The sequence below is a fragment of the Schistocerca cancellata genome, chromosome 3 (assembly GCF_023864275.1).
Source record: "Schistocerca cancellata isolate TAMUIC-IGC-003103 chromosome 3, iqSchCanc2.1, whole genome shotgun sequence".
Classification (NCBI taxonomy): domain Eukaryota; kingdom Metazoa; phylum Arthropoda; class Insecta; order Orthoptera; family Acrididae; genus Schistocerca; species Schistocerca cancellata.
Window position 1 is genome coordinate 775,219,509 of NC_064628.1, and position 27,768 is coordinate 775,247,276.

Genomic DNA, 27,768 nt, shown 5'->3' on the forward strand with positions numbered 1-27,768 from the left:
GTACACCTTCCACCTACTTTTCTACATAGTCGCCACTCCAATTTCGAGTGTTTTCATAGTGTTGTATCAACTTTCCAATATCCTCATCATAGAAAGCAGCCACCTGTGCTTTTGGCCTGTTATCTGCACTGGTCTGCAGCTCGTTTTATGTGGAAAAATTTTGTCTTTACTGCCAGTGGTTCTTGTGAACCGAGATGAGGCTCAGTGAAGCCAATTACAGGACTGTATTGTGGGTGATCAAACACTTCTCATCAGAAACGCTGCAGGAGCGTCTTCATTGATCCCTGTAGTGTGCGGATGAGAACTGGCATGCAGAAGGAACTGCTCAACAGTTTCGTTACGTGGGCTGCATGACACATGCGAAATCTCTAACCAAGCCCTCATACTTGGCGGGAGACGCTATTCCCTACACACCTTTACGTGCTCACTGTTCACTCAAAACTGAAAAGAGCGACGCGACACGATCGATGGGCATACTAGAGACACTGCCCAACACATATGTGCAAAGCTTTACCGGATTTTCCCAGTGGTTTCCATTTCGCGACCTATTGGAACTTACTTTCTGGACAACCCTCCTAATACATTTGATTCCAACTTTATTAATAAAATTCTCAATAAAAAACTGAAGAAGCTAACCAGATCCCTGGTCTACACAGGGGCAACATAGAAAGATCAGAAAAGAAATGGTGCAGTGTACCTTTTATTGGTAAAACTTCAAATAGGATAAGCAACATTTTAAAAGAAAAGGGTTCCTCTGTGCCTTTCTATGTTCTACAGACAGTAGGTAGATGTCTTTTCAGTTCAGAAGATAAACAACCACACTGGGAGGTCGATCTGCACTAGGCACAGAGACCACTGTGAAAGTTGGGGATCAATGAAGCCAGATTTACCCTTTGCCAAACATTGCATAAATGAAAACCACAAATACATAATAGTTATAGAAGTCCTACACAGAAGGAAAGGATGCAGAGCTCACTTCAAGAGAAATTTCAAATTAAGAAACAGATGTGTGTATATCACATTTATTACCGAATGAACAAGCTCCAATCAATTATTCACCCCTTTTAGGCGATATATCAACCCCTGAACAGAAGAAAAAGATCTTGGCACCTTCATTCACATAACAAAAAATTCCATTCCTCTGCATAGCTCTACTCCAACATGTATTACTGTAACTGCTTTGCTAATGAATTTTGTAAATGTGATCATAATGAATTTTGTAAATCCATATGTAATTGTGTCAAAATTGTCAACAGGACAACTTTTTCAGTTTAATTCAAGAATTGATATTTTAAAACAGTTGACATGATTATCTTTGCTTGGTTCTCATCTTTGTCATCAGTTATGTACTAGAAAAATGGAATTGTGGCCTGAAACCTAGGTTGTGCAGTAATAATAGAGTTTGTAAAACAAGGCTAAAAGTGTTTTATTTAGTTAATACAGAAGAGAATTTATTTAATTGTCTGGAAAAGGAACCAATGAAATATAAAGTGAGACTGGAGACAAAAGATCCCCCATACATATTGCTTTTTATCTGCATAATTTGTGACTATAAATGTCCATTATTTATGGGTAGTTGGTGCTCCACCATTCCATGTTATATTTTAATTAACAATTTGTGATATTATTATTATTATTATTATTACTATGTAATCAGGTAGCACATGGGCACAAGAGATGGTGTGGTGCATTGCCAATGATCTGGATTTCAAGAAGGCTAAAGAAACAATGCAGCAGTTGAGGACACCATTGCTTGAGTAAGTTTCTGATAGTAAACAAAAGTGGTATAAGCATATACAACAGATGAATGAAATATTACTTAAACTTAATAATGAATGCATCTTGATGAACATTGTTCAACTGTGAACTGAAATTATTGTAGTTTGTTTGTTAGTCTAAATTTCAAACTGGTTGATCTCTTAGGATCTTTCTCATATTTTTCAGGTTTATAGACTTCTATTCAGAAAACAAAATAATTTTATCTATTTATTAATATAGTGAGAAGTTATGGCAGACTGTAAATACTTTAGGAGTAACAGAGACCACCTAGCAAATAGCACAGGCATTGAGTTTCCAGCAGGCACACACAAAAGAGGAAAGCTTGCTATGCTAGCCTTCAGAATAAATCTTTTGTTGATCAAGAATACAAAAAAAGACACACACACACAACTATGCCACTGCATTGTGTTGGCTTGACTCACAATCCTTTTATTCACATTTTTCAATAATTTCTGTGCTAACAGTGTTATTGCTATGTTTTCCAGGCTTTCAGCAATTATGGTAGATGATAATAAGGAATGGATGAAAGAACTTGGAAATTCTGTTGATTTGGTTGAAAAAATGGCAAGGCCTCGCTTCATTAAAAGCCATTTGCCGCTGGAATTGTTACCTACACAAATTAATGTTGTGAAACCCAAGGTAATAAAATTACACAGCCATGGCTAATATCTTTCCAGACTTCATATAAATGTTGATTTTTAAAAATATTATTTTCATCTAAACATTTGTCAATCATGTGAACATGTTATACATTGCCATTGTTGTTGCTGATTATTATTTATTATTTACTCACTTTATCTTTGGCTGTTGGCTAATATTAATTCAACAGAAATTGGAAGACTTCAAAAACATGTCATATATGTGCCGCCACCAGTGAACTTTTGGGGACAGCACATTAAACCATATTTTCAGGAGAACCGATATTTACATTGTGTGCATTTATCAATATACAAGGCAATTTCAGCTTCAGTCATATGTATGCAGTTACATTTATGCCAGACTTCACAACTATTTATGCTCCATATGAATCAGAAAATGTTTGCTCCAAATTTTTCATTGGTGATATCACATGAGTTTGCCTGAGCTTTTCTTTTCGCACTACAGCATTCGTCACGTCCAGCACTGGCTGGAACTTCCTTTCTATATTGTCTGTATTTCCTGGCAGGAAATTGCATGCAATAATTCATTAGCAATCTCACAATGTAGTAAGCAAATAATGAATTTTTGATTTAATGAGAATGTACTACATTTTTGTGTATACACATCCATAAGTGGGCAAACTGGAAAACATATTTTTGCATTTAATTTGGATACTCAGTAACAAGATGTAGCAGGAGCAACATGTAAAGATGATAACTGTGTGTGCTGCAAGTAGTGACAAATGAAATTAATCAACACAGGATTTAAAAACTTTATATGTTTTTCTGCTGGTAATTACTTTTTTTGTGTGTGCAATATATTTTTGTGTTTTTGTTTGTAATGCAATGTTAAGAAAACATTTATACTTAATTTCAAAAATAAAATATTTTATACAATAAAAATGAATGTGATATATAAATTGCACATATTGATAAGTACTGTTACATCTCTCCCTTTAGATAGTATATGTGGCAAGAAATCCAAAGGATATGTGTGTGTCTTACTATCACTACTGTATGTTGATTCACAACTTAAAGGGCACAGTTGAAGACTTCTGTGACCTGTTTCTCAAGGACCGTGGTAAGAAAGCTGTTTTGTGATATTTTGATTTTTTTATATTTTTTGCATGTATGATAAAATATACATTGATTGTACAACTATATGTTATTTCATAGATACACTGTATTACATACATAAAACTTCTTTGTGTTTGGAAGACCTACAGGCTAGAAATATAATTTTCACATACACTGTACACAACACCAGATTAATTTTGCTTTGCAATTAGTTTTGTTTGACTATTAGTACAATTGCACACATGGTTATCACCAACTCAGTTGTAATAAGGACTTCTTTATTTCACTATTAGACCCAAGCAGTGAAGTATCCTGGTTGTGAAAACACAACAGGGAATGAAAAAAAAAAAAACATACTGATTGCAGTTGAGGTGATGAGCATTTAGTCTAGTTTTGTACTTAATATGGCTGTAGCATGTGCAAGAGAAAAACTGATTACATGTTGACTGTAGTGATAAATATACCAAAATTCTTGACACAATTTCATTTTTGGTTAGTTCAAAAATTAGCAGCAGAGCTAGAATGAAAGAAATCTTTATTCTACAGAGAAGACAGATCATAATGTCACATGTTAATAAAAGTCAAATGTGAAGGAGAGCCCTCTTGAGGAATCTAGGTACAGTAGAGCGTCGATTATCCAAAGTAATTGGGGGACATGGGTGTTCGGAAGACTGGTTTGTTCGGATAATCGAACTGTACATGTTTATTTGCCAAAAAGAAGTACTGTACGGTAAATTTATTCATAAAAACAGGCATCTCTTTTAGTATTACACAGTAACATACAAAGGCAACTTCGGTAATAATCTCGTACTTGTCTCTTATAGAAAGGACAACACGTTTACGTTTAAGCAGTTTGTATCGTCAAGTTCACTTCTTCACGCAGCAGCACACAAGTGGTTGTAACAGAGAACAGAAGGTGACTGTTTGCACCGTGAGAAGCTCTTCTTGGGGGCGCGCAATCCTTCAAACTGCATCGAACGGCACGCCTCAACTCTAAGCTGGCGCAGCTGTTGCTGTGAACAGCTCTGATACTGCCGCTGCTTCTACTGCCAGAGCCAAGCCGACAGAAGTGTGCTGATTGTTGAAACACAGCGACCGGTGGCTTGGCCGGTCAGCAGCGCCTTGTGAAGGCCCCATTAGAAGCAATGTTCCGCCAGCGGTGGCCCAGTGCGGCGACTACTGTGGGAAACTTGGTTTGGGAGTGAGGGGGATGATGGACGGTAGGGTGGGAGAGTAACAGGTGGGAGCGAGTACATAGTTCGGTTAAGCGGTCGTTCGGTTGACCCACGTTCGGATAATCGACACTCTACTGTATTAACACAACTTTTTTTTTTTTGGCAAAGAACTTTAATTATAAATTTCAATCTAACTGGGAAATATCCTCTTACAGCATAAGAAGGAAGAAGAATTTTCACAGGAACATTCATATCAATGTGCGTTGTTCTGAAACAAATACAATACTTAGCACAAAAATTTTAACAAGTTTCCAGCAAAAAATCAAATAAAAACTATTGCTATCACATTTGCAGATTTTTATTCATTAGCAGCTGGTTTCAGCTGTTTCCTCTGACCATTTTCAGGCACTGCAGTAACATCCTTACTACTACGGATCTTGCTGTCTGCTGCCACCAACAGCCATAATGGCAGGGAAAAGCCTGAAAATGGTCTGAGGGAAGGGCTGAAACTGGTTGCTAACAAATAAAAATCTGAAAATGTTATCAAAACTGTTTTTATTTTATTTTTGGCATTTTATACTGATAGCTGTTTGCTCCAATTACACAATGTTTTCTAAAATTTTAATTTTCCAGCAGGCAGCAGGAAACAGATAACACATGCGCATTTAAAAATAAGTTGAAGATATACCTTATTAATGTTCCTATTTATATATGAAACCTTAACAATATACCTCATTAATGTTTTTAGTTATAAATAAAGAATACATCGTCATGTTCATTTAAGTTTGTTGTAGTGGTCAGTGTACATCTCATTGTGATGAAATGTGTCACAGCATGAGAACATAGCTCAAGCTCAAAAAACATTCAGTTCAGTGGCAGTAGATTATTAACCTATTGCAGATATCTTCTTGTAAGGAGAGCTCCCACACAACTTCACAAAAAATCTGGTGCAAAAATGATTTGAGCAATGGAAGTAAATAATGATGGTGTTTGTAGACTCCAATGGGGTTTACTCTCAAGGAGTCTATCTCTAAGTGGATATATTTGATAAGTACGTAGATTTCCAGCAGAAGTCTCATTAATTTTGTGTCAGCTCTTGTTTTCTGATTGTATGCAAATACACATTTGTAAACAACTGCTTGTTTACAGCCATTAGACTCCACAATTTTGATGAAAATTGTCAGTTCAAGGACATAGCTCAAGGCCCAAAGAAATCATGAACTGATATGTCATGACACATAATTTGTTATTAATGTGAGCAGACTCATTGCTTTTGCATCATGACACCATTATTGACTTGTTCAATGTAACTAGAAATTCTTTTACATACACAGATCTATGATAATTAAACACATGTACTTCATTCATTCTTTTTACTTAATGTATATTTCTCATACAGTCTCAGAGTCTTGTTAAAATCAGTCTTACTTACTTTGTATAAAGGAATATTCTTCAATTAAAACTACATGTCATTAGTTATTTTGTGTTTGCTTGCCATTTGCCTCTTACCTACATGGAATGCTGTTCTCATGACAGTGATGACCAAAAGGTATTGCATTCTTATTTAGAGTAGCTGTGGGTAGACCATATTTTAATGAAAATACTGTGCATCTGATGTTAATTTCACACAATTTTAAGTTAATCACATTAATTCTCTGAGATATGGATTCTTGACATATATAATGCATACTAGTCATGTGAGGTAGTAATAATTTTAGTATTTCAAGAGGCTCATATTTTATTATAACAAAGACACTACCTAGAACTAAAGTAGTATATGTCATAACTTAAGTATCTGAATACATAAATGTATAGAATAAAGTGTGTGTCAAACTGGACTTAAATTAAAATACTTACCTTTTATGTACAATATTCTTACCCTCTGGCCTGCCTGATTTCTTCAATCTGCCTGTGCCATCTTTCCAAACTCTGTAAAATTCCTCAAAACTACCTCGCTGCCTCAGCACTTTTGTGAGAAGGATATGTGGGAGGATTGTTGAGACAGTCTATGGGGTGTTCCCAAAATGAATACACTAATCTGCCATATTAGAATCTAGAAATTAATGGTAATTCTGAGTAACAGAATTGGTGAGAGCTTTGCCCTCATAAGGCCAGGGCTTAGGTTTGAGGCCTGACTAGTGAATTACATTTCATCTCTCAGTAAGCTTCATTACAACACAGATTCCAGAGCTGAGTAAAGATTCATTCTTAAACTGAATATTGTTAGTTTTCCATGTTCCAGAACTGGCAAGCCATCTTTAGCAGAGTGTTCTGTGGATTTCCTTTCAATATTTCATTCTATAAACTTATTCTTACTCTTGAGGCAGAGCTAGCACTCTGATTACATCTCCTCACCACCATTCTTCCTACATCAAATCTTACCTTATTGTAATCCTTTCATTGTTGCCTCATCATCTAGATACACTCGTACAACTTCTAAGTCTACATCTAGTCTCTAAAATACACAAACATTGTCACAACGGTCATTACATTGGTGAAGGGCTCTTCAAGCTAGCTCAGAAAATAATCATTTACTGGTTGACTAATACCTGTAGCTTATTATCTGTTGATTGCATGAAGGCTACATTTACACCGTCTAAATTGGGATGTTGTCTGCACTGATATCCCAGATGTATTCAGTCCATATCCTGCTGAGTGTTCCTCTCCTAATGTCTACTCAAATCAAAATGAAATATTGTATCTCTTTTCTCAAATGATAATTTCTTTTTGACTAATCATTTTATTGGTCTCACAAATTAATTCCAGGTTTTAGTTTGGACTTACTCACTTTTATTCTCAGAGTGAATGAAATTTTCTGTCTTTTATGCAAAAGCTTTCCTTTTCTTACATTTGCACCCTCTATCCCTCGCATACTCACTTCCATTGATGTTTAAAGAACTGTCTGTATCCATAAGAACAGATCCCCTGTTATTTACATCTGCATCAGTTTAATTTACATGCACTGCTATATCCCATTGACACACTCGCAAAAAATTAATGATTTTTAGATATTTGTTCTCAGAATCACACAACATAAATTCCAATATGTTTGTGGCTACATTGCACAGTAAAATGTTGAATCATTATTGTTCCTTTTTTGTGTACTATGAAAATATATGTATATTCATACTGCAGCTCCTGTTGGCCCTGTATGGAATCACATACTTGGATTCTGGAAGAAAAGACATGAGCCAAACATATTATTTCTCAAGTATGAAGATATGAAAAGGGTAAGTTCAGTTTTTACACAATTATTGACTGAACTGAAATTACTACTCAATGTTTCTCAAATTATTTCTCCTCTTAATTTTTGCAGGATCAAAAAGGAGCTATTCGTAAAGCAGCAGCTTTCTTGGGTAAGACTCTCGCAGAAGAACAAGTAAACCAGCTGGCTGAATACCTCAGCTTTGGTAATATGAAGAAAAATCCAGCAGTAAACCTTGAGCCAATTATTGCAAGGAAAAATGGTCCCGAATTTCTTAATAAGAGTGACCTCCGATTCATTCGGAAGGGTGAAATTGGAGACTGGAAAAACCATATGAGTGAAGAAATGGCTGCTCGTTTTGATGCATGGACTGAAGAAAACATCAGGGGAACAGGTCTTACTTTTGACTGAAAAAACGTAGTGCCCATTCTCCCTGGAAACTAAATACTGAAAATGATTTCCATCATTTCATGTTATACAAGCAGCTACTGCTCAACAACTGAATTAGTGCATTGCAAATGTTGCCCCATATAAAGCAAAGCACAGCACTAGTGTGGACTCTGTGATGCAAATTTTGTTGGAATGTGGATCCTACTGAGCTGAGTTTAGTGCCAGGTCAAGAAAATTTTGCCATACAGAATGTCATTTGGTGCTGAACCCCCCTCCCCCCCCCCCCCCCCGTTCCCCCTGCTTTCCTCCCCTCCTGTTCATCACATACTTTCATCTGTTTCTCTTTTCATAACTAATTATGATACAATAGTATGCCTATTTTGTAATTGTTCACCTCTACTCCCCTCCCCCTTTCCATCTCAGTGTGGCACCGAAAGTGGCCGCTTGTGTTGCTTTGGCCTTAAATCAGCCTTGGCTGAACTAGATTAACTATAGTAGTTTTTACTTTAGAAAGGATAACAAATTGTGCAAATGTATCATTTATTCACAATTTATTTACAGAATGTACAAAAAGTTACATTATAAAAAAGGTTACTGGAACTGAAGTATTAGTTTTAAATGCAAAAACAATAAAATACATTCAAAGTGAAGAAAATTGAAAGAAGTTAGAATTTAGGACTTTGTTGTTACATGAGGTTAATGTGAGAAAAATACAGTTATTACTCTTGTCAGATCCGCACATATGCAGTTCAGTAAAATAAATGTAGGTATGCAATGGATGACCACTGACTAAGTAGCATGGCACTTCTTACAACATCTTTGGCTATTAGTACATCATCTGTAATTCTGTAAGAAGTCATTTTAAAAGACATGCAGAGCTAAACTTATCTTATTAGTTTCTTGAAGAGCGTATAGTTTTGTACTTGGATATTAAGATAAAGACAGTAACCTTATTTAATAGCTGAATGCATCAGCAAGGTAACACAACAGAGTTTTATATGAATAAAGAATTTTTTTCAACTGGATGCCATTTGTTCTCAGCTCCCATCATTCTGTAAAATATTAAGATATTTCAAAATAACTACACATTATTGGTGGATTCTAGTACTTTGTTACAAAACAAAGCAATAACTAAACTTTATTTGCATTTCTTGATTAACATAATCGTTCAGAACTTCATAACTGTCTTAAATGGTTGTATTGTCATGGGATGTACTTTACAACTAGGTATTTTACACATATGTAAATTTTACTGCTTTGCTGTTGTAAGTGGACTGCATACATTTGTGTGTTTCACTGTTTCGTAAACAGGTAAATATGAACAACTTATCTGAGTACAAGAGCCATTTCTACAAGTGGAAGACTATGTATCAGAGATGAACATGAAATGATCGGTAGAGTACTGACATCATTTTAATGAAAGATAGTAACACTTCTTGTAGACCTTCTCACAGAGTAAGACCAGTGTCCTTAAGATTCTCCTCTTCCCACTTGTCAAACTTATCAATTAACTCAGGTGACATTTTAGCTTTCCATTCTCCAACTGTACCACTTCGCATGAATTCTCCATCAGCTGCTATTAGATTGTATGTGCGATTTATCTCAACAACAGCTTCATAATTCACAGATGGATTGTTCTTCATATTTTGGAAACTCAAATGATTAGTTAAGACATCAATTTGTGAATCATTGAGCTCTTTTCCTAAAAACTTTGCTGTCTTTCTAATGACAGATGGAAGGTCCTGAAAATCAAAAAAGGATGTAAAATAAATAATATTTGTAAACAATATACATCGAATCTGGAAACATAAACAGCTCAGGGTGATTTTTCAAATGCAAAATACACATCATACACTGAGGTAGCAATAAATAAACACATCAGAACGTGTGAAATATAAAAGAAACTGCAGCTGCTACTAGGCAATTACATTGTTGATATACCAAGTTTGTAACAAAAATGGAGAGCAGTTTATATGATGTACAGGTAATACTTCATGTGACGAGAATTTCTTTTATGAAAGATTGACATGCTGTCAGTTTCTTTTATTTATGGAGACGTATTACTCTTTAACTGTAACAGAAATAAATCATTCTTTCAGTTCATTATTCTTTGCAACTGTTTACTTCCTAAGCCAAAGAGAAAAACTATTTAAAATGTATTCACTATTGTTGTTATTGTTTCACTCATTTTGCATAGCATTTCTTATTTTATTTTTACTATTCCATTTTTTTCTACATAACTTGAGCTGTGGTTATTAAAGTAACTGCTTTATAGGTTTCATGATAATTTCTCTCTCTCTCTCTCTCTCTCTCTTTACTTCCATGTTCCACGTATTACATTCATGACAAACATTGTGATGCGAAAAGAGTCAACTGAATAAAAGACTGGACAAAAATAGACTTTCGTTGGAACCAAGGATATCTAGTGGGATGGGTATCCTTAAAGGATGCTTCTCCTTTTTTTTAAAATTTATGAACCACTTGTAATTTCCAGAACCCATGGTGTTATCATCTGGCAATCTGATACATTTTATCTACATGGGCAATTATCTAAGATTGTTACACTTGTATATTTCATTTGTTTTTTTAGCCAAAGTTAGTTTCTCTAGAGACAAATTTGGATCTTATCTCATTATAGTACTATATTCGGAAATACCACTGTTACTTTTGTATTGTAAAAGACTATTGACAGCAAATTTCATCTGTGAATACTGTGAGGCTGTGAATAATACTCCAAGTTGCTTAGTCAGATATGGTATCTGCAAGATAAATATGTGTCAACCCCACACAATGGTTCTAATTACATTCTTTTGTGCAAAAAATATTTTTTTGTCAAAAATAAGTGAAGAGTTAGTCCGGACATCAGTGAATAAAAATATGCAAAATACGTTTACTTATTGACTCATAATTCCCCAAGGCTGGCAATCATTCAAATGGCAAAAGAATCTGAAGCTTAATTTTTTAGCATTTATAGTACATGGTTCTATTTTTTCAATTTAAGTTTTAATCGCTATACAAATATCCATTTAACTCTACAAACCACTGTGAAGTGATGGCACAGGGTACATTCAACTGTACCAGTTATACGAGTTTTTCCTGTTCCATTCATGTACAACTGTTTAAATGACTCTGTGTATGCTGTAATTAATTTTTGTCTTCATGTTCCAATGGGAGCTATATATAAGGGTTTGCAGTATATTCCTAAGGTCATCACTTAAAGCTGTTTCTCTAAACTTTGAAAGTAGGTTTGCTTGAAATAGGTCTGTGCCAGTTCAGATCTTCCAACATCTCTGTGATACTCTCCTGTGGTTCAGACACACCTTTCACCATTTGTGCTGCCCTTCTCCATGTACTTTCAATACAGCCCATTAGTATCATGTGCTAGGAGTCACATATACTTGAGTGATATTCTAGGATGGGCTACACAAGGGATTTGTAACCAATCTCCTTTCTAGACTGATTGCATTTCCCTAATATTCTACCAATAAATTAAAGTATGCTACCTGTTTTACAACTAAGCCTATGTGAGTGTTGTATTTTATGTCACTATGAAGTGTTACACCCAGGTACTTGTATAAGTTTACCAATTGTGGATTGTGAGCTTCACTGAAACTCTGCAAGCAAGGCTGGTATTCTTAATATTCTCTGCTGGTCTCTGGAATAATCCAAGTATGACCTCAGAGCATATATGACAGGCACCACTCAATCCAACGTGTCTGCAGTTGGTTACACCATGTCCTCCAAATGTCTGCTATAATAGTCTCTTAAGCATCCTGAATGAGGCTCCCAGGCATATACAGAGTGTACCAGGTGTTCCTTCTGATCCCTTGTCATTTTCCCAAAGGGTACCATTATTCACCACGTGTCTGAACTGCCAGTGATAAACAGGCTCCTACCTATTGGGGTTTGCCTCTTCTTGACACAGGACACAGCAGGTTTCTCAACATGAGGAGAATCTCACTAGCTCAACTTCAGCTTCAGTGGAAGACAGCACCTCTAATCCATTTTTTAAGTGTGTTCTTTCTGGTCCCTGTCTCCACAGTACTGAGAACCTAGATCAACCACTGACATGCCACTCACATTCAAGTGGATGAGTAGCAGTGGGTCCTGTATTTCCTGCAGAAGAGACAGTCTCCTCAATGATACATGACTCTTGGTAGCCCTCACAACACACCTATTCAAAGTACACACCCAAGAAATTGTAATGGTCTGCTTGCTTGAATGATTATGCTCTCTGATTAAAATAAAACTGTAGATCTTTAACATAGAGTAAGGACAATAATTGACCCACAATCAGACTCTGTAGAATGCACATTTTAATTTGTCTACATAAAGTGATATGGTGTACTTATCTTTTCATACTACTTCAACACCCCTCAGTATAACTTCCTGCAATTTGTTTCTTAAATGGTATCTGAAGCAGGTGTATGGTGAACCATGTATCCCAAAAAACATTTTATGTAACAGATACATAAAATATATTCACAGAAATGTATGAAAGGTATAGAGAGTTGTGAATATGAACAACCATCAGCTGTATGAGGGAATGATGGAAAGAAAATTTGTGTCGGAGCAGGACTCGAACCTGAATTTCCCACTTCATGTGACTGGTTATCTTAACTGCTTTAGCTATCCATGCATGATACACAGCCACAGCCAAACTTCCATATGTCATTGTTCCTGCATCACAACCTGTACTCATACACACCTTATGCAATTCCCATACAGGACAGGATGTTTTAATTGAAAGTCACAGTCTGATATCAGCAGATAAATACGTTATCGCCATGCCTGTGTTTTTACTAAAGATAATGTAATGTTCCTTCAGACATGTACACATACGCAAAATCTGATACAGCTGATGGTTGTTGAGATTTGCAACAGTGAATACATTCCACTTATTTCATAATGGCTGTAGTCATCGCAGTGCCTGTTCCTTTGAATGTGCATGTAGTCTAAGGAACATTGCATCACTCTTCTTAAAAATGCAGGCACTGCAATATTATGTTATGTAACAGAGTATTATGACTGACACAATCAAATGACTTTTATAAGTTGCAGGAGATTCTAGCTGGTGATATTTTATGATTTAAAATTTTATTATGGACTCATTTAGAGGGTAAATGGTTGCCTCAGTAGAGTGTCTGTCTTGAAATCCATATTGTGATTAACTATCATGATAATACATAGATGTGTGACAATCCTTGAGTACATTAGCTTCTTAAAAATTATGGAGAACGATGAAAGGAGTGAGGCTGATCAGTAGTTACTGTCATATGTGGGGTCACCTTTTTCTATAGAGAGGCATACCAATTGTCCATTTGAATCAGCACTGGAAAATACATTTACATACTGATGTATTTATTAAACATATGGCAAAGAATGATACACTGCACTTGCACCCACCATGCTTGATTATTTGTTGGATACACTCAAATCTCTCGTCCCCTACAGTTTTTACCCATTACAGCTCCCTCAAGTATCATGGAAGTTATACTTTGATAACCGAACATGTGTCCTACCACCCTGTCCCCTGTTCTTTTTGCCAATGTTTTCCATGTGTTCCTCTTGCACCATTTTGTCGAGAACCACCTCATTTCTTATGTTATGAGTCCATCTAATTCTCAACATCCTCCTACAGCATCACATTTCAAATGACTTGTTTTTCTCACAGTCTGTGATTCACTTGCATAAAATACTGTGCTCTACATTCTCAGAAATTACCACCTCAAATTAAGTCCGATGTTTGATATTAGTGATGTCTTCTGGCTATGAATGCCCACTTTGCAAGTGATAGTCTGCTTTTCATACCATATTTGCTTCATACATCATGTGATCACTGCTACTCTTCATTGCTTTTGCCTTTTTTCACTCTACTCTCAATCCTTAGTGTATGCTCATTGGATCGTCATTCCATTTAAGAAGCCCTGCAACTATCCCTCATTTTCACTATAGACAGGAATTACATCAGTGATTTTTAGCATTCATACCCTTTCACCATGAATTTTAATTCCATTCTTCACTCTTTCTTTTGTTTTTGTTATTGCTTCTTTGATGTATGAATTAAGATAATGACTAAATACTACATTCCTGTCTTACAACCTCACTAAACCAAGCACTTTGTTCTTGGTATTACAGTCTTATTTTTCCCTTGTGGTTGTTGTACATATTGTATATTACACATATTTCTCTATAAGATACACCTATTTTACTGGGAATTTTGAACATCTTGCACCATTTTTCATTGCTGAATGTTTTTTTGGGGGGGGTCAAAAAATCCTATAAAGGGCAAACTGATCATCCTCAATTTCTTTTTCAGGTATTCTGTATATTATTCTTGTTACCAGCTTAGGAGCACTAGCTGTTAAATCTGTTAAATTTTTTATGTGATACTTCTCACACTTATCTGACTTGGTACTTTCGGTATTGTGTGGATGCCATTTTTTTGAAAGTCTGGTGATATGTCTCCAGTGTCAGAGACTCTACAAACCAAGTTGAATAGTCACTTGGTTGCCACTTCTACCAATGATTAATAGATATTCTGAAGGAATGCTGTCAATACCTTCCACCTTATTTGATCCAATGTCTTCCAAAACTCTGTTAAACTCTGACTCTAATTCTGGATCTCAGTGTTCCATACCAACTCCTTTTCTTCCTCTGTACTGCCATCATACAGTTCCTCTCCCCCTCACAGATGCTTCTGAAATACTCTTTCCACCTACCCTCTATCTCTTCCGTGTTTAACAGTGGAATTCATCTTGAATTTTTCATGTCGACACCCTCAGTTTTAATTTCACTCAAGGTTGTATTGACCTTTGTGTATGCTGAATCAGTCCCTCCAATGACCAACCGTTTCTTGATTTCTTCAAGTTTTTCCTTCAGCATTTTGCCTAGGTTTCCCTGCACTACCTATTTATTTCATGCCTAGTGTCTCACATTGTTGTATCCATGTCTTTTCCTGGACATTTATGTATTTCCTTCTTTAATCAGTTTAAGTATTTATTGTGTTACACAAGGTTTCTTTACAGTAACTTTTGTTCTACCTATATTTCTCCATTTGACTTCTCTGACGTCCCTTTGTATAAATGTCAACTCCTCTTTAATTGAACTGAACAACATGTTGTAAAGCTAGATATTATCATTCTCTTCGCCAGATATTATCAGTTCCTAGAAACTTCCATTTTTGAGGGACATGATGATTTTCCTGATTCTCCAAGTGGATGTGTGAGGAATTTTCATTTCAATAAATTTTCATTTCTTTTTTTCTTTAGTGTGGTGTTTTGCATTTACTTCTGAACTTACTGGACCAGTTTTCATTTATAGTTTTATAAAATGGTAATTAAAAATGTTTGCTCCACATGAAATGTTTTTCTTGGTGCACCTACTGTCTTCAAAAGAAATAGTTATATCATTTGAGGCATCTTTCCCTGTCTCTGTTACAACAATATTTTGTATTTATTTGATTTTTGTCTGATCTTTCAATTTATCTGTCTTTTGCTGTTACATTCTAAGCCAAATTATTTTCCCTTGATCTATGATCAATTAAAAATCACACTATACTGCAAGCCATCCGAGGATATTACTGTTTAACATCCCATCGTCAATGTGGTCATTAGAGATGGAGCACAAGCTTGAATTAGGAAAGGCTATGAAAGGAAATCGGTCATGCCCTTTCACAGGAACCATCCCAGCATTTGCCTGAAGTGATTTAGGGAAATCATGGAAAACTTAAATCAGGATGGCCGGATGCAGGTTTGAACTGTCGTCCTTTCGAATGTGAGTCCAGTGTGCTAACCTCACTCGGTCCAAGTCATCTGACATTACGGCAATGCTCATGCATTGTGTGGTCACATCCACTTTTTGCTGATCTAGTAGCAATAGCACAGCGAAAAGCGAGGAAGAGTTTTTGGATTTCAGAAACTCCTTCCACAATTCAGTTTGCCATTTTCATAATTCCTCTAGTTTAATTTCCACTGTGGCTGTCAGTGAACAGAAAATGTGTGATTATTGTTGGAATACAGAGTGTCAGTTTCTTTGCACTGATAAGTGAGCAGTATTTGTAATACTAGTACAACAAATGGAAGACGATTGTTGAAGAGCAGTTATGAAGGGGAGGTTCAGTACTTTAGAGTAGTTGTACAAAATGCTTTGTGTTTAATTTGACGGAGGGGGGGGGGGGGGGGGCAGGTGGAAGTAGAGCCTTAAAGCATAATGTGTGGAAGCTAATTTTTGATTCTTCAACCATTCTTGCAGAACTCGTAGATATTTTAATGTAAGTTTATAGGTCAGTGTCATCATTTTGCGGGACAGTTATCCTATATCTGAAGCAACTATAAAGGAAAGAAAGAGTCTCAATAACAATTTTGTCTAGAAGCTATACAGAAGCATATGGATATAGCTAAAATTATTCTGCTCATTGAACTATACTGCACATGTTCAATAGTACTGTTGCCTACAGAAATACTATGACAGATAGCACACAGACATCTTGTACTTTTGGATTATATCATAATTATAAAAGCTTTTATTCAAATAGCATAAATATACGAAAATATATGCAGTAGTTAGCTGGTGACTGCTGAAGAACTGAAAACGCTGATACTTCAAGACAAACTAAATAAATCAATTAACTACCAATTTTTTTCAAAGCTTGAAAAGTTGTCGTAAACACCAGTGTTCCCAATTATAGACAACCAAAATGACATAAGGCATAGTGCTTTGCTTCTACTGTTGTTTACTTTTTGTTCTACAGTTTTAGTAAATCATCATCATAAGATGATGCTAACATACAGCCACTTCTTTTGTCTCCTAAAAACTCATTTACAGTTCTTGGCATCAATTCCAGTTCAGTTTTTGACACTTCTTCCTTCAATGAAGGTCATTTACAAATTGGTGCATAGCTTCAGGATTATTCCCACATAGCTGGTTTACAATTTGAAAAATATGACAGGTGTAAACTAATAAATAAATCTCATTATAGGTTACAAATCGCAAATTTAGTTTTTGACTTTTATCAGAAAAGGACATAATAAATAATATAAAAATACTGGTAGAAATAAAATATCTGATACAAATTTGTGTGTTTCTTTTCTTTGGTATTTGTTACCTGCTGAAATATTTTCATGTGAACATGAAAATTCCTGGCTACTAGAAAGATTTTCACTGTCATCTTAGGACGTCTTGAACATAAATGCACACTATCTGATTGAAATGCAAGGGTACAGGTCTACCATCCAAATGACACTCATGATGAGAAAAATCAGAAGAAGGAGGGTTTTTTTAAAGCTGCTTTGCCAGTTTCATAATTTCATGCAGTAACTACTATATATGTTAGTTATACCTCACTGCATTGCCAGTGTCAGTTCTAACAGCAGACATGATAAGTTAATACTGACATACATAACTACATAACATATGGACATTTACCTTTTTCATATCCTCATATTTCAAGAACAAGATGTTTGGCTCATTTCTTCGATCCCAGAAGCTCAGGATGTGAGACCAGAATGGTGAGAAACAGACTAAACAAGAGAAACATTTTTTTTTTAAAAAGGATAGTGTCTCCATTGAGAAACTAAGAACAATTATAAGCAAGACAGCATACTGTTTTACACACTTAGACAAATTAGTACTCTTCAGCGCGTGAATTTGGCTAAAATTGAGCAAATAATATTAATTGCTGAGATGTAGGTGAGGTAGTCTTGCTAATTGTGGTGTATTACAGTATAATGACCCTAGACATTTGCTTGGTATGCAGGCTAATCCTAACATTTTCAGAATGCAAAAGCATTTACAACACCGTTTGTGTAATAAGAGACTAAATCAAAACACATATATCCCATTCAGTTGACAGCTCTGAGGAAGACTAAGTTTCATATGAAATAAGTGGAAACAATTTTTTAGCTACATCACATCTTTCTATTTAATAAACAAAAATAATAATAAAATTAATAATAACATTTGAAGAGAGAGATGAAATCTAACACTGAGAAAATTGGTGTGGAATTTGGTGAAATGTCACTTTCAATTTGACCGAGAAATAGTTTACTTACATTTTCCAGAATATAGTATCAGTGTCATTAGAAAAGTGATGAAAATATTAGTCTACAAATCTGAATCATATTATAATGTTTCTATGTTTATGTGTCAGGTCCCATTAGTTACAGCTTGCACAAAATAACTGGCGACTTGCCCAGAACTGCATTCACATTCTTGCTGCTAGGTGAGTCCATCCCTTTGTTACTAAGGAGCTATCACATTAGTTTGCTTTTACCTGCTGAGCTATGCTCTGTGTCTATCAGAAGGGCTGCCTCAGTTGTTCATGTGCTCATTTCCTTATTTGGTACTTGAAGTCAGAAAGTATGGACTTATCGAATTATTGGTCGTACTGGCATAACTTCCTAACAGACTCACTTGCAGGCTTTCTAGCAATGGGTTAGAATTTCTACTTCTTGAGTTGGCTGAGGCTGCTGAAATGCGTTTCCCCTATCACACAGTGGTCACTCGCAATGGAACCTCCACCGCTACCATAGTCTTCACCCCTACCATGATGTTTGTGCAGTTATGAGCCATGCAATTTACATACAGATGTTGTATAACCAATCTGCACAAAATTCTTCTGCATTCACTCAAAGTTTCAGATCTAAGCAATTATAGATTACTTAGTCAGATTTATAATTTGGACAGGGCTGCACATACACTAAATACAACATGTGAGAGTATGATAGTTAGAGCGTTTCTTTAACTATCTTTTAAATGAACAATGGGATATCAACGAATTATTGTTACCATTGCACAGGGTGAGATATTCTGGCTGTTTTACTGGCATTTAGCAGATGCTGCATTTCTCATGGTCAATCAAGTTTTGCTCTGAGGTGAGGTTATTACAGTGTCGCAATATTCAAAGCATTTTATCGAGTTTACTTAAGTGGCCTATGATCGGTAACATGTAGTAAGAGGGACCCAGATAGGAAGCACGACTATGTAGACTTGGCAGTCAGTGGGTAATTAATTAATTAATTCAACTGAAGGGTTAATGAATTTTGATAGTTTCTGAGAACTCGTGAATGCAAGAAGTTGGCAGTAAATAATCTTGGAGAGTATATGGCAAAATTTTGATTCATAGTTGTTAACAAAGTTCTGTTTCAAATGTTGAGAGTTACTGAGAAATAGCAGGTACATTTTCTTTTTTATGGCATGGACTTCTGTGGGTGTAACTTTCAAAAGATACGGTGTTGTGAGTCACCCTGGGCAGGTGTTATTATTTGCTAACCAATTCAGATTATGATGTTTGGTAGCGTGGGCAATAGTCGAAGAAATGAACTGGGCAGGGTTTCTCAAAGTGGAAATACACTGGGTCGTTTCCTGGTGACTGAACTGTTTGATTTCATGTTTCTGTTTTGATTCTGGTACTTTTACCTACTATCCAGATAAATTTTTTACTTTTTTTTACTTCCCGTCTCTCAGAACAAATAAAGTACTAAACAGCCACACATATTACAAATACAATATATTTCAAGTAGTTGTTGCAAATATGATCCTGAACGGAAAACGAAATATACAGGTATTACCTGTTAGAGGTATACTGGAATTTAGGAGGGTGTTGTCTACCTCTTTGGAGGGTTGCACAACCACAATTGTTGCTTTGGTAGGCAGGGTAGAACAACTAGGGACCATTCAAAACCATTCGACACAATTTGAACAGGATTTAAAGCAGCAAAGGGTGTTTATTCTTTTCAGCCATCCTGCCATACTGTTTCACACCCATTTGTTTCATGATTATGGTGGGCTGGAGAGGGAGGGGGGGGGGGGGTTGTTGCAATATTGACACATACGCAGATGAAACGGTAAAGGATCCCTCTAAAACAACCCCTTCCCCCACCCCCACTCAGTTCCATTGCGTCTTATCTAACGCCTGATGGCAGACATCCCTTCAGCACCTCTTACGTTCAGGAAACGAACAAGTAGGCGCTACAGTAGCAGCGGATTGTCACTCAGTTGACTGAATGTCGAAGTCTCTGTACAGATACATTTCTGAAGCACCCAATGCAGATGGCACTGAGGGTCATGCCTAAATGGTGAGTCTTAGGGGCACTCGTGGCCGTTTTATTCAAGCAGGTGTCAACCCCACTGTGATAACGTCACAGGAGGGCGCAAAACTGGGGGACTGAAAAATCACTAGCTGCTTCGGATGGCGTTCGAATTTCGTTGAGTTATTTTGAACGGTCCTTAGTGGTTCCACCCCGTCACAAGAGCAAAAACTGCGGTTGCACTGCACTCCAAAGTGGAACGATCACGTGCAATGGGGTTGCTGGCCTACGATGTCCTTAGAGAACGGATGGATCGTCCGGGGGTGTCAGCAGTGTCAGAGATTGACAAGAACTTCGTCTTGTTGCTCATCACACTGCGAACTGTCGTTTTCGACCCCGAAATCTGTGGGAATCAATGCCCTGGGGAAAGGGTGGTTCCACAGACGCTCTTTATACTATCCCCTAAGGCAGCGGCGCTGTACAAAATGGTTTCCTCGGCACACATAAGAAAACCGCTTGATTTCGAGGCTTGGCATCTCGGTTCTGATCTCTACGGCAGAGGACTCAATAAGAGGTGTGACATGTGGGTAGGAAGGGGTGTGTCGACCTTCTTATCGTGTGACACGTCTTTGGTGGCGTTGGGCGGAATTGTGATGAAATTCGATGGCAATGTGACGCTATCGGCCCACCTTACACCTCACATGAACTCCTGAACTCTGGCCTTTTTCGCTTGTGTCGACACCTTGCTGATTGAATCGTCGCCGAGTCAGTGTGTGACAACAGAGGGCGGCACGCTTTTGCGACATTACAGAGGAAGGTTGTACGCACCATTGGACCAAATTTCGAACTTCCGTCTCCCAATGGGAGACAATTACGGGAAAAGTGACTCTGATTGTGTTGCGCAGTGTAAAGCACTGTAAGCCTATACAGGGTGGTCCATTGATAGTGACCGGGCCAAATATCTCACGAAATAAGCGTCAAACGAAAAATTACAAAGAACGAAACTGGTCTAGCTTGAAGGGGGGAACCAGATGGCGCTATGGTTGGCCCGCTAGATGGCGCTGCCATAGGTCAAACGGATATCAACTGCGTTTTTTTTAAATAGGAAACCCCATTTTTTATTACATGTTCGTGTAGTACGTAAAGAAATATGAATGTTTTAGTTGGACCACTTTTTTCGCTTTGTGATAGATGGTGCTGTAATAGTCACAAACATATGGCTCACAATTTTAGACGAACTGTTCGTAACAGGTAGGTTTTTTAAATTAAAATACAGAACGTAGGTACGTTTGAACATTTTATTTCGGTTGTTCCAATGTGATAATTGTACCTTCGTAAACTTACCATTTCTGAGAACGCATGCTGTTACAGCGTGATTACCTGTAAATACCACATTAATGCAATAATGTTCAAATTGATGTCCGTCAACCTCAATGCATTTGGCAATACGTGTAACGACATTTCTCAACAGCGAGTAGTTCGCCTGCCGTAATATTCGCAGGACCCTTCCGACGAGTGTTGCTTTCAGACGTCTCGCGCAGTACACGCCAACGGGCATTTGTCATCTGAAATGGCCACCTGATGCCAATCAGTGGACTTCCAACTGTGGTACTGGAGAGCTAATTGCAGCCTTCGTCGCCAACGAACAGCAGTCAGCATGGACGCACGAACCAGGCACCTGCTGCAGAGGCCCATAACGTTCGCTGAACTGTCTTTGAGGAGACACTGTTGGTATCCCCATTAGAGATGGGTCGAACTCGTTCATTCCCGTGAACTGCTTCATTCATTTCACTCTTTGCCGTGAAGCGTTCAAATGAAGTAGTTCATTCTTGAAGTACGGAAGCCTGGCGAAGTTGCCCAGTTCGCCGCTCAGCCGCGGCTACGCTCGCTTCGCCTCGCTCGTACAATAAAGCTTAGTAACACTTCATAATTTTACCGACAGATGGCCGAACTATGCAGTAACGTGCACGCAACGTTTTACGCTCTTACAACGTCTGAGCTAATTTAAATAGAGTATGGTCGAAGGGGAGAAAGGAAAGATAAACAGAGAAGCCTGTCACATATAAAGAAGGTATTACATTTAATCTTGCTCAACATTTTCTCATGAAGCGCCCAAAAAAGTCTTTATCTGCCAAGTGAAACATTATTTGTTGTATTCATGGACTGAAAACTAGGGCTACCAACGAAATGCAGTCCAATTTTATGTTCCTTTTAAAATTTAATCAAAAATAGAATGTGTATGTTTACCACTGTCACAAAGTCTATATATCTACTTTAAGTAATAATTCAGAAGTTTTCCTGTAGATTTATTTTTGTTGAGAATAATAACCCTCCAGATTCAAAACGTAAACTGTCACCTGTAGTCATTGGTACGATTTCAGTGTTATTAACATGTTGGCTGTGCGTGCTCACACAGCCAGCCTCCTCGTTTGTATCTGTAATATTCATTTGTCCGCAAGCGCTGCCAACGGTAGGCTACCGGAGACGCGAAGAATAACTGCACAAATAGTCACGGGTAATGATGTCAGCACTGCAGGAAGCAGCTGACGCTGCCTTCCCCTCGCCCCTCAGCACCACAACCCCTCACAAACCTATAGTTTCCCACAAACGCCGCGCGATTCGTCGACAGGCAGTAGAGGGGGGACTGAAGTGAAGGGAGAATAAGTGACGTAGCGCAGATGTAATGGGATGAGGGAGAGGGGAAGAGAGTGAGTGAAGTAGAAGAAAGTGAGGAGTGTGTTATCTGTGAAGAGTTTGAAGTACCAGTTCATTGAAATTGAGTGGTTAGTTCACACTTCACTGGAGTGAAGCGTTCATTTAAACGACTCATTCACGAGCTCCCCATCACTAATCCCCATGGTGCATCTAGGCGGTCAGTTGCGCAACAGCTGCACATCTCTTCGCGCTTAGGCCGGTATTACACTACCAAATTTCTTTGTCAAAGATTTGATCAAAGATATGATCAAAATATTCGTCAAATTTATTTGACAAAGATCTTTGACGTGGCGCTAAAAAAGGGGTATTACACTGTCATCACATTTTTCTTCGAAGTTCAAGATGGCTAACAACAACAACCGCAGCAGTTGCATGTACCACAACTGCACTGTGTGGTCATTTCGACGAGAAGCGGGGAAAGAAAAGAAACGTACCTGGGTGAAGCCGTGGGTTATACGACGAGACGATAAAAGCATCCAACAAAACTTGACTTGCTACGTGAGCTTGTAGTGGAGGTCGTCAAGTCGTACATAAATTACCGTACTTAAGTATGGATGAGCATACATTTCAGTATGTGCTCAGTGAAGTGTATCCTCATATCTTAAAGCACAATACTCACTTAAGAACTGCTATATGTGCAGAAGACAGGCTCACTGTAACACTCCGATTTCTTGCTACAGAAGAGAGTTACTGTAGCTTACAGTATAGCACTCGAATACCACAGTGCACATTAACGAAAATAATACCTGAAACGTGTGCAACAATTTATAAAGCACTAAAGGACCAGTGTCTGAAGGTAAATACATGTTCAATACACTTTGTGCATTAAGAACTATTTTTATTTTATAAACAAATCAGTTACAAAAATGGTTCAAATGGCTCTGAGCACTATGGGACTCAACTGCTGAGGTCATTAGTCCCCTAGAACTTAGAACTAGTTAAACCTAACTAACCTAAGGACATCACAAACATCCATGCCCGAGGCAGGATTCGAACCTGCGACCGTAGCGGCCTTGCGGTTCCAGACTGCAGCGCCTTTAACCGCACGGCCACTTCGGCCGGCAAATCAGTTACATTTTGTGTCCGAAAACCGTATCTTACGGCTAATGACCTCCGCAATATTTTTATAGCTCTCCAATCTTCTTGATCTATTTTTGTATTCGGAGTGCCTCACGATGTAAAGCGCTTCATCAGCTTCATACATCTCTATTAATTTCGTAGTTGACGGTACACACCAATTGTATTTACCAGCGATGTTTATAAACACACGACAGAACGCTGAAGCGATGCTTGCGCTCCACGAGGTAACATGTCACATTGCAGTGAACAGAAGACTAGACACTTTTATAATCAAATCTACAGAGAGGCCCTAGATTAGATCAAATTTATTTGACGACAGGCAAGATTTGAGAAAGTGCCCTATTACAACATCAAATTTCTTTGACATAAATATTTGACATATCAACTTTGACAAAGGAATTTGATAGTGTAATACCGGGCTTAAACGTCTCCGCAGCCGTTGTTCACGCTTGTCATCTATGGCTCGTGGTGCACCACAGTGCCCTCGGCGCCGTTTTAGGATAGGACAGTTTTGCTGTGCACGATACACTTTAATCATGCCAGCAATTTAAAAACTTAGCTGCTCAGGAAGCGCTTCTACGATTGGCCCGGAAGTCAGTGATCATGCCGTTTTGAAAGTCAGATAAATTGCTCCGTTTCCGCATTACCACTGTATTCCGCATCACCCGACACGCTTAATTTAACCCCTACTGCCGTCTGTGAGTTGTTGCTGCACGTTGATGTCAAAGATAGGCGATGGGCGCATTAATGTGACAGGACCGTGTAGTAGCTGGTGTTCGCGAGTGTACAGGAAACAGCCAGAATGAAACAACTGATAAATCAAACTTCTGTTACACAAGCTATGTAAACTGACGCTGAAATATGCAATAACAACTTTTACAAGACGGTCATTATGTTTTATTGAGATACGGTGATATATTTCTGTTGAATTTTCAGCTCTTTTCATAAGACAGAGATCGTCTGCGACCCGCTCGATCTATTGTTCAAAAAATGTTCAAATGTGTGTGAAATCTTATGGGACTTAACTGCTAAGGTCATCAGTCCCTAAGCTTACATACTACTTAACCCAAATTATCCCAAGGACAAACACACACACCCATGCCCGAGGGAGGACTCGAATCTCCGCCGGGACCAGCCGCACAGTCCATGACTGCAGCGCCTAAGACCGCTCGGCTAATCCCGCGCGGCTGATCTATTCTTAATCAAATGGGTTCAAAATGGGTCAAATGGCTCTGAGCACTATGGGACTCAACATCTTAGGTCATAAGTCCCCTAGAACTTAGAACTACTTAAACCTAACTAACCTAAGGACATCACACACACCCATGCCCGAGGCAGGATTCGAACCTGCGACCGTAACAGTCCCGCGGTTCAAGACTGCAGCGCCAGAACCGCTAGACCACCGCGGCCGGCAATCAAATGGGTAAAATGGCTCTGAGCACTATGGGACTGAACATCTGAGGTCATCAGTCCCCTAGAACTTAGAACTACTTAAACCTAACTAACCTAAGGACATCACAGACATCAATGCCCGAGGCAGGATTCGAACCTGCGACCGTAGCGGTCGCGCGGTTCCAGACTGAAGCGCCGAGAACCGCTCGGCCACACCGGCCGGCTATTCTTAATCGATTGCGACAGAAGGAAGGTCCTTTGTTCACAATAAAAAAATGGTTCAAATGGCTCTGAGCACTATGGGACTTAACATCTGAGGTCATCAGTCCCCTAGAACTTAGAACTACTTAAACCTAACTAACCTAAGGACATCACACACATCCATGCCCGAGGCTGTTCACAATAACCTAAATTTTCGAGTAATAATAGTTGGTTCTAATGTAACGCAACAGGCACGTTTGTTGGAAATTACCCACCATTTTCCTTATAGGTCTTTTTGCTTGAATTACTTTGATCATCTTTCTTCGTGTGACTCAGGCTTTTTTATATTTTGTTTCTCTTCTAGAAATTATCCTCAGATTTGCTAACGCTCTGGAAGCCACGACCACCTCTTGTTCGCAATAATATAATAGGTTTTTTGGGGGGCTGGGGGTAGCTTCGATGAAGTAATCTTCCAAGGCCCGATATGAGAAAACAGTTCAACTTTCTTTTCGAAATTTTCTTTGAAGAGCATTATGAAGTAACAGATATCACAGTCAACGATGAAAAAGGTCTGAATACCTCGATTCACGTAATTTCTTTAATTCAAACAACAATTTTCCGTAACGCAGTCGCTAATTTTGGCTGTTACTGGATGAGAATCAGCTCAATGCCAGCCTTATCTGTGGCAGGCAGTCAGGCGCTGAGACAGTAATTTGTAATTTCACAAGCGAGCCTGTATGTACACCACAAGACGGTCGGACAAAGTCGCGCAGTCATGGTGACATTGCAAAAAGGCCATGCAACTACGAAGTGGCCTGCGAAGTATTTCCACACCACTGAGAGACGAAGGTGTTGATGTGTACGTGCTTGGAAGCAATATATCGGCACAACAGCGTGCTATTAATGATTACACACTGAAGCGCCAAAGAAACTGCTGTAGGCGTGCGTATTCAAATACAGAGACATGTAAACATGCAGAATACGGCGATGCGGTCGGCAACGCCTATATAAGACAAGTGTCTGGCACAGTCGTTACATTGGTTACGGCTGCTACAGTGGCAGGGTATCAAGATTTAAATGAGTTTGAACGTGATGTTGTAGTCGGCGCACGAGCGATGGGACACGGCACCTCGAAGGTAGCGATGAAGTGGGGATTTTCCCGTACGACCATTTCAAGAGTGTACCTTGAATATCAGGAATCTGGTAAAATATCAAATCTCCGACATCGCTACGGTCGGAAAAAGATCCTGCAAGAACGGGACCAACGACGACTGAAGAGAATCGTTCAACGTGAAAGAAGTGCAACCCTTCCGTAAATTGCTGCAGATTTCTGTGCTGGGCCATCAACAAGTGTCAGCATGCGAACCAATCAAGGAAACGTCATCGATATGGGCTTTCGGAGCTGAAGGCCCACTCGTGTACCCTTGATGACTGCACAACACAAAGCTTTACGCCTCGCCTTTTCCCGTCATCATCGACATTGAGCTGTTGATGACTGGAAACATGTTGCCTGGTCTCGTTTCAAATGGTACATAGCGGATGGACTTGTACAGGTATGGAGACAACCTCATGAATTCATGGAACTTGCATGTCAGCAGGGGACCGTTCAAGCCGGTGGAGGCTGTGTAATTGCGTGGGGCTCGTGCAGTTGCAGTGATATGGGATCCCTGATACCCGCATCCATTCATGTCCATTGTGCATTCCGACGGACTTGAGGAATTCCAGCAGAACAATGCGATACCACACTCGTCCAGAATTGCTACAGAGTGGCTCCAGGAACACTATTCTGGCCGGCTGGAGTAGCCGAGCGGTTCTAGGCGCTACAGTATGGAACCGCGGATTCGCTACGGTCGCAGGTTCGAATCCTGCCTCGGGCATGGATGTGTGTGATGTCCTTAGGTTAGTTAGGTTTAAGTAGTTCTAAGTTCTAGGGGGCTGATGACCTTAGAAGTTAAGTCCCATAGTGCTCAGAGCCATTTGAACCGTTTTTTTAACACTATTCTGAGTTTAAACACTTCCTCTGGCCGCCAAACTCCCGAGACATGAACATTATTGGGCACATCTGGGATGCCTTGCAACGTGCTCAG

General features: G+C 38.5%; 2 protein-coding genes across 3 annotated transcripts in view; one reads left to right on the forward strand and one right to left on the reverse strand.

The window, feature by feature from the left end:
• Positions 1–8,546, forward strand: part of LOC126175817 (luciferin sulfotransferase) — an 87,294-nt gene extending 78,748 nt beyond the window's left edge. The window contains exons 3-7 of the mRNA XM_049922808.1: positions 1,658–1,757; positions 2,265–2,418; positions 3,378–3,498; positions 7,805–7,899; positions 7,986–8,546. Coding sequence (XP_049778765.1) covers positions 1,658–1,757; positions 2,265–2,418; positions 3,378–3,498; positions 7,805–7,899; positions 7,986–8,285 — 770 coding nt within the window. The 3' untranslated portion in view covers positions 8,286–8,546. The remainder of the gene's footprint in view (positions 1–1,657; positions 1,758–2,264; positions 2,419–3,377; positions 3,499–7,804; positions 7,900–7,985) is intronic.
• Positions 8,547–8,777: 231 nt separating this feature from the next.
• Positions 8,778–27,768, reverse strand: part of LOC126175816 (luciferin sulfotransferase-like) — a 175,057-nt gene continuing 156,066 nt past the window's right edge. For both annotated transcript variants that reach the window (XM_049922807.1, XM_049922806.1), the window contains exons 5-6: positions 17,691–17,785; positions 8,778–10,006 (exon numbers count right to left, since the gene is read on the reverse strand). In XM_049922807.1, coding sequence (XP_049778764.1) covers positions 9,713–10,006; positions 17,691–17,785 — 389 coding nt within the window. In that variant the 3' untranslated portion in view covers positions 8,778–9,712. The remainder of the gene's footprint in view (positions 10,007–17,690; positions 17,786–27,768) is intronic.